Source organism: Psittacula echo (genome assembly GCF_963264785.1).
Source record: "Psittacula echo genome assembly, chromosome: 3".
In the NCBI taxonomy this organism is placed as follows: Eukaryota; Metazoa; Chordata; class Aves; order Psittaciformes; family Psittacidae; genus Psittacula; species Psittacula echo.
This window is the reverse complement of record NC_137736.1, coordinates 66998335-67010454: the sequence shown is the minus strand read 5'-3', so window position 1 is coordinate 67010454 and position 12120 is coordinate 66998335. Positions and strand designations below refer to the sequence as shown.

Genomic DNA, 12120 nt, shown 5'->3' with positions numbered 1-12120 from the left:
TTTTTATTATTTTTGGTAAAAAAATATTTTAAAGTTGTTATTAACATTCACTACAAAGTGGGATGTGGTGTGAGAAAGAGACAGTGGAATGAAGAAAAGCAGGCCAGCTAAAACACTCCTTGTTTCTTATGTGGGCAGCAAGAAACAACGTGGTCTATTTGTAACAGGATGAGATGGACAACCTGGAGATAATGAACAGATGGGAAGTGAGGGGCAGATTAAAGACTAGAGTAATAATAAGTGTGTGTGTGGGGCGCGAGTGGGGAGTAAAACAGGACCAGATAAAGGATGATTCAGAGAAGTAAGGCTGAAGGAAGAATAAAATTACTGAGAGAGAAGGCAAATAATAAAATGGAACAGGGGATCTAGAAAGAGGAAAGAAAAAGGAGCCAGAGAGAAGAAAAAAAGTACAGAGATGTGAGGAGAGCAACTCAAAGGAAGATTAAAAAAAAGAGAAAAGAACCAAGCGCAGAGCATATGATGGTGGAGTAAAAAGACTAAGGAATAAAAAAGTAGAAAGTCTGTGTGATGTTTCAAATATGATATTAATCTTCATACACATATCAATGTGATGTTTTATTTTCCATAAAATAAAAATAATTGTAATAATCCACTTACATTTATAAGGTGTTTTCTACGCAAGTTGGTTTGCAACCATAGTCTGAAGATTCAGGCACGTGAGATGAAAGGTAGAAAATTTCCCACTAAAAGGTGCAAAGCCTCTTTGTGCAATTTGGTTTGCTAATGGCTGAATGTTGGTTTATTTGTAATCAGATGATGTCGCTACATCCTATGGACAGGACACAAATAAGCAGGCAGCTCGGCATCCTGGTAGGTTAAGTAATATGAGGCATATGATACGCCCTGACATAGGATTTTGGTTACCCCCTTGTGAAACATGTTTTCTGTCACATGCTCAAAGAGGTAATATAAAAAAAGATTGTTACTTTTCCCCATATTGTTATATTAAAAAATCTGCAGTCTTATCTCTTCTGTTTTGTTTAAATCCCATAGTGCAGGTTGGCAGATTACAGTAATATAGAAGCCAACATCTGACAATGAAAAGTTGGAGATGTCTTTTCATATTCGTGAAGAATATATTTATTTTTTCATTATAGCTTAAGCCATAGCTCTTATTTTGTGAAATCTCATTGCTTTCAGCAGCCTCTTCCCTCAGAAAGAGCTGCATATTCATTATAGTTTCAAGGGCTTTCTTTGTTCCTACTTGGTTTAATATTTGTTGCCAATCACTTCTTTTATTGACTGTTCAAAAGTTTAAAAAAATGAATAGTCAAGAATACAGTGTGTTGCTATCCCCCGCCCGTTGTCACAGTTCTAAACACTGGGCTCTAACAGTCGTTATTAATGTCTGTCATGTTTGCCTATTAGCTGGAAGTAATCTTTGATCATCTTTGAAGCAAAATGTGGCAAACAAGTCTGGTGTTATAAAAAAAATCACTAATGCCATTGTAAACACATAGCATAAAGAACATAGAATGTTACATACTTATCATTGATCTGAATCAGTGTATTCCGCTGAATTGTGTTTTGTATATTGTTTTGACAGTATGTCAAAGAATTCTCTTTGTGATATCACATGCAGACAAAAATTAGGTCTTACAACACAGTGCAGCTTTATTTTTAGAAAACTTACAATCAAAAACATTTGCCTTATACATTAAATGGTACAAGGTAGCACATAGTATAAATTAATTGATAGGTGCCGTATCTTGTGTTTCTGTATCAAGGGATCTTGGACGGGTGATGCTCCTCTCTTCAGCAAGTATGTCCTAGATTGGACTGCTGTGACCTCCAAAAGGAAAAGAACAGATTGTCCTTTTTGAACCAGGAGATGCAACAGTCAGCTCCCTACACGTTTGAGGCCCCTTTTCTGCCTCCACTGCTTCATCCTCATTGCATTTTCCCCTGGAAACATTTTTCCCTGGACGGGAGTGTTGAGGAGAAGAGAACAAAACCTCCTGGGCATCACTGTGCACTCCCTAAGCTCAGGTGTTTAGCTAAAGTGTGCTGTTACACCCCGTGGCGTGCCACAACGGCCAATGGGTCACCTCAAAAGGCTGGTTCAAATTTGAGTTCAATGGGAATGTGTTCCACTACCACACTGACAGCACCTGAGGAGAGTAACTTCACTTACGACTTAGTCTTAAGTGCCTGATATGAGAGAGAATAAATTGTTCTCTCTGCCCTTCATTCTCTTGCTGTCACACACTGCCACATACATGTAGATCAGCAGAGATTTAGACTGCTAACAGACTATAAATTAAGTGGTGTTTGCCCCTAATATTGTTTGACTGTAAATGTAGTTTTTTTAAACACGAAAGTATAATGCACAACATTAACAAATATAAGTTCATGATTGTTTTTTTGTAATTGCTTCAAAAGCATTGTGGCAAACTTAATCTCTAACTGGTCAAGTAAAATATCTCCATTAGTACCACAAAGCAGCAGTGATTAATTAAGTAGCAACATGATTCAGGTTTTTCTGATTTTTTTTTATTGGATTATGCACAAGATGGTATCAGCATTGTTATGTCAGCTGTTCTACAATGATGATTTGTTTTCAGAATTCTATCTTAAGAAAAGCACAGTTGCTGTCCTGAATATAATCTTTTTGTCAAGTGTCAGAGGCAAATTAGGAGAATGCTCTGAAGGTATTAAAGAGCATCATGTAGTCTGTTTTATTTGGTAACAGAAATATTATCTTAGACAAAAAAAACAACAGCGTATTTCAATATTCATTGATGTTTTAGTCACTCTGAGAAGGTATCATTTTGTAATTGATATCAGAAGTCCAGAGTTGAAAGAAACTCAGCCAAAACAAATAATAAATAATAAATAATTGAAACCCACAAGATACAAATAAGTAAATAAAATACACCCTGTTTTGAATGTATAGGCTTGTCCAACTATATTCCCACCTCATGTACTCAGTCCCCGATATGTGTGCTGTCATATTTTATTGAGCATTGTCTACCTTGTTGTAATACTTTCTGACAGATTGTACATTGCAACTATACACAGAATTTGTGTACTGATTTTATTTTTAAAAGATAGAATATCTTTTTTGATTGCTGAAATACCACCAAGGTGTATAGAAGATGATTAGCCTAATTGAGAATATTGTGGACTCAGGCATGTTACTACTTCACTGAAGGAAAAAGTACAAAAGTACAGAAGACCAAGCTCTGCTTTTGCAATTAAAATGTATTCCTTAAAAAACAAAAAAACAAAAAACAAAACCCCAAAAAATAACCCAGAAACAAACCACCCAGTGGCAGGCTGTGATGGCAGCAGCCTGAACCTGTGGATGCCCCATCACTGGCAATGTTCTAGGCGAGGCTGGATGGGGCCTTGAGCAACCTGGTATAGTGGAAGGTGTCCCTGCCCATGGCAGGGGGTTCAGAACTAGATGATCTTTAAGGTCCCTTCCAACCCAAGCCATTCTATGCTTCTATAAATACCCCAAGAGACTGAGAGAAAATCAGACAACTTACACCATAAATACAATTGCAATCAGATGAAGAATATAAAATATTTTTCTGGAAAATGCTTTCAAAAGCCAAACCAAGGCAAAGAGTAGAATTATTTTTTTTTTAGGAGGAAGCTTGAGAGTTTTCCAAACGCCATGTGGTAGCAGAGGGCTGGACTTGACAAAGATACCTCTGCCAGTGTGGTCTGACACCAGAATATCCTGCTTCCAGCATTGCCCCATGACTGATGTTTAGAAGAAAATTAAATCTGTCCCTCAAAATGAAAAATGCTTGTCAGAAGAGAAAGCATTTATTCCTGACTTCTGTGGTGATCCAGTGTTGTTCAGAAATGCAGTCCCTTTTTAGTTTTATTTTAAATAAAAAGTTACTTTTAAGATTATTCACAATTACTAAATATCATCAAAGTTATAGCTCTCTTTGGTGTGTCATCTGTGGAATACCTGCTCTAAAGGTACTTTATTCTTTTGGTGTAATAAGAAATTTTAACTGACAGAGAAAAAACACGTTCTTGTTTAGAACAAAGCTAATGATATATATATATATATATATATCAGTTATGTATCTCATGTTTGACACTATTTAAGCTGGCATACCTCCTTCAGAGCAATTCCAGATCTGCACCAAACACAGCACCTGTCTTCTTTGCCAGTTGCCCCTTTCCAGTCAACCGGTTTGCCATCCATTTGGAGAGTTTTATTTTTGGAGACTGTAAGGTTGCTGCAACACAAAGAAAAGTCATCAGCAGTTTAAAAGAACGATTAACTAAAATTCCTTTATTGTTGCATATCACATATCAAGTTATCATGAGGAGTGGGTCTGCATTTGCAAAAAAATGCATATCCCAGCATTCAGAAGACAATAACATGAATCAGCTTGGATCCCAGCGGTACATTTGTATTTGAAGATTTTTAATTGGAATTTTGAAGTATGTAAACTCATTTATCATAGCTGCTTTCTACTCTCTGCTGGGGTTTTACATGGCCAATGCAGGTTTCCCAGTCAAACATAAATTTACATATTGATTTGATTTATGTTGAATGCTTGCCTAGGCTTCTTGACACACCCTTGGTTTACTGTGTGCTTTTCCCTTGCATCTTTAAAAGAATAATGTATTGGTAAATAACATATAACCTGACATGTATTTTTTTTCTTGGTTCAGGAGTTGGTGGAAAAGCAAACCTTTCCTGATTTATGCTTTTTTGTAACATAAGAAAAACCCCAAACATATCTGTTTAACCTGAGAGGTAAGGTTTTTTTGAGAGGTTGCAGTATGCCTGTCCTGCAGCTTGGAAAAAAGATGTGGCGTGTGTTTGGAAGGATTCAGTGTAGGGGCTTATCACATGCAAAAAGAAAACAGAGAAAGATGAACCCATTAAAATTAGTTAGAAGCATTTTTGTGGGAGAGATGCCTACCTGTCACAGGTTGAATCAAAACATGTTGGTCTTGCTAATAATCACTTACAGTAAGAATGATTTCCAGGATTACTGAATGAAATTGTGTTGTTAATTTTGAAACAAGAGGTGAGAACACCCTGATCACTTCTGTCTTTAAAACTGATGATATGCAGGTGACCGACCATCTGGGGTTTGTGACCTGGTTTTGGGGGCTCTAATAAAGATAACTGTGAATCACCTATTGGCTGAAATTTGTTCTACTTATATTTTCAGGCAGTGTGCAAATTGAAAAAGATTAAAACCATGGGTTTTGGCGAGGCAGTTCCATTTTTAAAATAATTTATAATCAACATTTTACATTTGTTGCATAATTCACTTCTTTAGATCCTGATCAAATTTTAGAAAGGTAAAATCACTGCTGTTCTAGACTTAATCCCCATGGATTCTGTGATGGAACTTTAACTTTACTAACAATTTAAAACGCTAATGGAAGAGAAATATAATAATACTGTAATAATTAATTGTGAGCATCTACTGACAGTTACTTTAAAGCACCAACATTGACAAATCTATTGGTGAAAATAATTCGCAGTATTTCTCTGAAGCGAAAATGCAGACTAGCTACCTCATGCAGATGTCTCAGGAGCACAGGTTTATACGTTATAAATGTACTTAAGTTGTGTCGTGATTTAAAATTCTGAGGTTTTGTTGTTCTTATATGTCTGTATTCAGAAATTTTACTAAAACTTACAGAGGCAAATAAAACCAGAACTGTAGTAAAACATGCAGAGCTACCTTTTATGCGAAGAAAATTATTTGTATGTTTGAGCATCCAAGAATGTAATTAAATATTTATTTTCATTTTCTGGTGAATTGTAGTAGAAAAATCAGTTTGATCACATATGACCAAAAAAAATTACTAATGTACAATGCGCATATTTCTGAAAAAGTAAACCATACATTTTATGAGGGAGAGGGCAAAGTGAGGTGAAATCCTAGAAGGAATCTACTAATGCAAATTAATAAGTCTGTTTGACAGACAGTTTAAAGAGTTCTTCAGACGTAGCTTGATGATTAAGCATGTGTTGCATTTGGCATACGAATAGACAACACAAGCTCCTTGTTACGTCTTAATGTTACAAAATACTCTCTGTGTAGTTATAGCATTTGGTTTTTTAATACAGAATGAATTTCCTGAGATTCTAGAGCCAAGTCTCTGAATAACTCAAAATTAATTTTAAATGGGCCTGATAATTTCTTTACCTGGCATACCTTTTGTCACAAATGATTTAAAAATGTGAAACCTTCAACTTCCAATAATTAAAAACTTGCTGATTTTTAATTAGCCTAAGAAATAAGACTATAATTAAAATTATTTATTGACTTATAGCAACTCATCTTGATTCTAGAACAAAGTTGAAATCCAGGATGTCTGCTTCAGTCCATAAAGTGAAATTTAGGCATAATTTAGAAGCCTAAATCCAGAAGGTAATTCAGGGGCTTGTTCTCAAATGACTATGCAATACTTAAATATGTATAACTCAGCAGGCAAAATCATGCTCTAAGATTTTCATGGCTGCCAGCATACAACCAAAATGCTTTATCTCCACTATCTCTTGTGCGCTAAACCCACGAGGGACTCACCCCTAAAGGATTTGCTTTAGCATACTAATCACACATGGCAGCACAAAGGACAGAAGCCAAAGTCCTTCTTCCTTGCATTTAGAGGCTGCCTTTTGCAGTTGCAGTGTCCTCTCAGAATGTGGGATCTCAGTCTCTTCTTTAACCTGAGAGAAGTCAAATCCACATCTGATTTCCCAGTATGCTCTTACCTCTAGATAATGGTGGAAGTCCTTCCATGCATGTCCTGATGAAACTGAGACATTGGTACTCTGTCACCAACCAAAATCCCTAGTGCCAGGAGGAGAGGACTTGCTTCTACGGTCTGGTAGTTTGGGCTGTGGGTGGGAGTAATGAATTCTGGGATCTCTTCCCTGGTCTGCTCATTGCATGTTTTTTTAATTCATCTTGCCATATTTTGCAGTGGAAAATATGGATCTTGTTAAACTTCTGCAATCCATTGTAGTTTCCAGTGAAAAGCTTTGGTAACTCTTGCTCTTCTCTTGCACATGCTCTTCTCTTGTGCGTCACTGTATTTGACACTTCAGCTTTTTTTATTTGCACAGTAAGGACTCTGGATACCAAACAGAGGCGTGGTGTTTCCACCAGATGGCAGGGCCGTTAAATGCTGGATATTCAAATGCTATATGCTTGTGTATGTCTAGCCCAAATGCTATGTTGTCCATGTATGACTGTTGACATTGAGTAGTAAAATCCTGGTCTACAGTTGGTACCATCTCTACCCCTTAATGATTGAATTTGTTTGTTCAGTGCTCATTGTAGAACTTCAAGATCGTAGTCTTAAAGTAATTACTTCCTACACACCTCATGCACCCTTCACAAAATACCTTTTTGGGATATAGAACAATAATGAGGAAGCATAGCTTGCTGTTTTACATTGTGTTTCATGTAAAATTATTCAGCAAATCTTTTCTATAATGAGTATGTATAATAAATCTTTAGCTTGTCACAGGTCTAATCATGAATGGAAAAGAGAAAAGATATCATGTTATTCAAATAGATCTAATGAAAGGAATTGATTCATTTAAAGCTCTGCTGTTTCTTATGCATTTCCCCCAGTTTCATTTCCACTGCATTTCCATCACGTTTTTCATCCAGTTTGAAATATAAACTTTTTCCATCTTACTTATCAGATCAATCTCATAATGATTAAAGATTTAAGATATTTTTCCATCCTTCTTTAAAAAAACTACAATAAAAGATGTACGCTTATTAGTGGACTGAACCAACATTTGTCCACTATACAATGGAAAATGATCTCTATAGTGAAACTGCTGACCCAGCATTAATTTACAGCTTGCATAGGCAGGATCAGTATAATAAAGCTTCTTCAGTGCCTATAAATAGGATGCATTTGTCAATTGCCTTGCCTAGGCAAAATATACGTGCTTTCCACCCTGCACCTGTGTGCCTTTATGTTTCTTAGAATAGCAGTGGCAATATTTCTGTTCAAATACTTTGTCCATCTTTCAAAACTCAAAAGCCCCTCCACACTTCATTAGAGTCATGCTATCAAACTTTTGTCACCTGAGCACATCAATAATACAGTTTCAAAATACCTGTTTTCTTATAAGTAGACTGATCTACCAGTGTTCAGGCATGTCTTTTGATTATTTATCTCTGAAACTCTTTCATATGAAACTCTTGCAATGGCAGTCTAAGACAGCTTGCTTTTTGTATGCTCCAGCATCTCTCTGAGAAGCATGCCTAATACAGGTTCATGAAATGCCTAAAATTAGATGCAAATAAGGTGTCTAAGTTGGGAAGACTGGATTCCAGTTTACCAGTTTTCTAAACTGGGTTATGCTCATAAATTAAACCCACAAAAATCTATAGAAATTGGCCACACTAAACCGCAGTTCCTCCCAAACTATACACCTGTTCTGTAAGGTAGAACTACCTTACCTGTCTTTCTTGATAAATTATTTCCAGTTACAAATTTTTCATTTGTCTTCTAATCTTTCCTGCCCACACTGGGGAAAAAAAAAAAAAAAAAAAAAAAAAAAAAAAAGAAGAATGATGAAAAAATTCCTCTAAAAATATCTGTGGAACATTTCATTCTCCTTTGAGTTGCCGAGATGCCCTGTTGAATTTGTGTAAATATAAAAGCTAAGAGATTTTTTATTTCATAGGGATATGCAATTGGGATATACTTTAATGAAGTCTTTTAAACATTTTCCATTTTTCTTCTTTTTTTTCTTATAAATGCAGAATTTACAACTGTACTTGAAAATATACCTTTTATTAAGACATTATATAGGTTAATGAATTTCTCTCTGAATTGAGAAATTAAGCAGATTCCCTGTCCAGCTTCAACCATGAAGATTCCTTCTCTGACAGCACATATGAAAGGTCTGACTTGTACAGGACACATTTGAAGCAGCAGTGTAAAGCCTGCGTAAACCTCTGTACCAAGGTGCCTTCTAATCCATGAAGGAACAGCAGGAATCACAGGCAGTAGCAAAGTCTTCTACTCTGGAAACCTCATTGACCGTCAGTAACAAAAATGCCCTTCATGTCCTCTACCCTCCTTGCAACTGGAACCAACCACATGCATAGTCTCTCATGAGCATTTAAGGGTTCTGCACAATTCCTTTATCATGGTAACTAACATGCGGCTGTCTCTCATTATGACAAGGAATACAAATACAACCTTGACAAGAAAGGCCATATTTCTCCTGTGACCCCATTGTGTGTGGTTAAGTATGGTCATTACAGTAAAGTTGTAGGTGTGTCTCATACGGTCCCCTGTGAGGTCCTTAAGAATGAACGTAGCAGGGTAAGGGCCAAGGGCCATTAGCTTTGTGGTGGTATTCCTTCTGATACAGAATACCCTCAAGCAAATAGCTCTCAGTACCTGCTCTATGTGCTGCTGTACTGCATAGGTGCTAACAAGGTCTTAAAGGACAGTGAGATGGACTTCATAGCTGTGTGGACTTGTGCTGTTACGAAGGCTTCAAACTGACTTGAACAAAAATAATAATCATTGGAACAGAAAAAATAAATGGGTGAGAACAGTTTCTTCTAGGTGGGTTATGGATCTAGTACAGAACTGTTTGGCTGCTTCAAGATGAATTTTTAGTTTCAGGCCAACTGAAACTATATTTTGAGTTGTTAATGCATTCTCTGAAGGAAGTCAAGGGCCAGCACACACCTATCTGTGACAAGTAGCAATACTAATTCTAAGCAGCAAAACAGGTTATAGTTTCTTGGTTATGGCTATTTGTGTAGATACATTTAGGGGCAAAATCATCCTACTCTGGCAGCTGCTGCTTGCTCTGTGTAAAGAAATATTTTGTGAGTATAACAGTATTATATGACAGCATTTTAAGATCAAGTTGTTAGAAACATGGACTACTGTAGGCAGTCTGTTTTGTGTGTTTCAGAGGATTGTGTTCATGTACCCTTTGCTGACATGGGATTTTTTTCCATTTGTTTCATTTTTGGTACCTGCTTCATACTTCAGTTCTGTGCTTTTCAGACATGAGATTGAAATAAGGCAAATCATTAATAATATCATTCATTTTCTTCATTTTCAGTATAAAGAATTATAAATCGGGAGTGGAGGCAGTGACTTCAGCACAGTTTTAAACCCTTTTGGAGACAAGGTTGCTTCAAATTATTAACAGGGTTGTTTGATATGTTTTCTTTCAGCTCTAGTGCCAATGAGAGTAGCTTTCCCTCAGCAAAGGTGTAGAACTTGAGTGCCTACCCACATGCATGTATTTATTTCTTTAGTTGTAAATATTAGAATGGGAGCACTCACAGCCACTCACCATCTAACATGGCTAAGCCAGGGCGCACTGCAGCAATCTCAAGGTTTCACACACCATTCTATAATGTATGGATAAGCTTATAATGCTCCATGGTGCCCTTTACAAATAATGGATGGAGAAAGCAATGTGGTTCCCTCCTCACAGAGGTCTTGGCAATACAAAACACCTCTCATGAGTTCAAGGGAAGTTTATTTTGCCGACAGTCATTATTGTTTATACATCATTACACATGTCACTTGAAAAAGGAGATAAGAAAAATGGGACCTGAATGTGCCCTGCCCATAGGTTTATATACATGACCAGAGGCAGAGGATCCTGTGTGAATTATCACTCAGCATGGATGTTGCCATTTTACACTGCCAGGAGAATAACTTTATCCAGCTTTTCCAGAGTTCAAGGATTTCAGGTTCAGAGAGAGGTGAGACACAATGGATAAAAAACCAACTAGTTTATTATTACTATAGGAAAAGATAGGGAAGAAGAGCCAGCAAAGGGTAAAAGAAACAGTGATGGATATTTTTGGTGACTGTTTATCTTACCAACCCCAAAGACCATGTGATGACGGATCAGGAAACCAGCTCTGAGAGACATCATCACAGTACAAGGTGGCAGGCTCAACCTTAGCAGGCGTCCCAGGAACATTGACCTGGGTGGTATGAGGTTCCACCTCCCAGCGTCGCATGAGGCTCGGGCTTTTATACTAACAAAAATGCACACTCATTCTGACTCAGGGGGCCAGCCTACGTTGGAAGAAGTGGCCAGCAATATCTAGAAAGGTCTCCAAGGGTCAGGACTTTTCCAGGGAGTTCTAAAGCAGAACTTTCCAGAAAGGAACCAAAGCTGGACTTTCCAGGGAGCAGCCAAAGCAGGACTCTCTGGGGAGGGGCCAAAGCGGACAAACAGTACTTTTCTGTCTTTGTGTGTTTCACCATGGACCATTATCTATTGTCCCTGACACACCACCTTTTTCATTATTATAATTTCCTTCTCACTAACAGGTTATTCATCAGCTTAGACTTTCAGAGAATGAGAGTGTGGCCCTGCAAGAGCTTCTAGATTGGAGGAGAAAGCTGTGTGAAGAGAGAGAAGACTGGCAGCAAATCTTGCACAACACTGAGCAAAGAATCACAGCCCCACCTCCTCCCCCTTGTAAAAAGCCAACGCTGCTGAAGAAGGTAGAAGATACCTCCTGCAACAGACTCTCTTCAGGCGTATGGGATTCCACCATGTGATTCAGATGTGTGTGTTTGTGGACTGTTAGGAATGAAACCATCTAAAGACTTCAGTCTGCTCTATCAGCAAGTTCTCTTCCCTTCACAAAGTGTGCAGGGATTTTTTATAAGCACTCATTCAAGAGCACAGGATGGAGGAGCTGTTTAGATCTGGTGTGTGTGTGTACATGTGTGTGTTTGTTCTTTTCATATATATACACATATACATATATGTGTTCATCTGTGACTTTATATATGTATGCATGTGTATATATATATGGAGACAAACTGCACTATAAGTACTTAGTTTAAAAGTACAAGACAGTCACTTAGAATTTTCCTATGGACAGTGAAGAAGCTGTGTTAAGCAAATGATGGTGGGGAAAAGTGTCTGACAGGCATTTTAGAGAGATCAGGAAAGTCTATGTGCACACTGTACAGCTGTTTTATATAGTACAAAAATATGATGTTTCTTGTTCCCTAATGAATGGTTTTATTATATTACATGTATACATATATATATATATTTCTTTGTAGGTGTCTGTGTTCTATTGGCATTGCAAACCTGAAGATTATTTACATGTT

General features: G+C 37.2%; 1 protein-coding gene across 1 annotated transcript in view; it reads left to right on the top strand.

Annotated features, from left to right (window-relative positions):
• MYO16 (myosin XVI) overlaps positions 1 to 11556 on the top strand; it is a gene marked incomplete at both ends in the record, with an annotated part of 311247 nt that extends 299691 nt beyond the window's left edge. The window contains 1 exon segment of the mRNA XM_080613866.1: positions 11323 to 11556. Coding sequence (XP_080469992.1) covers positions 11323 to 11556 — 234 coding nt within the window.
• Between the last annotated feature and the right edge of the window lie 564 nt (positions 11557 to 12120).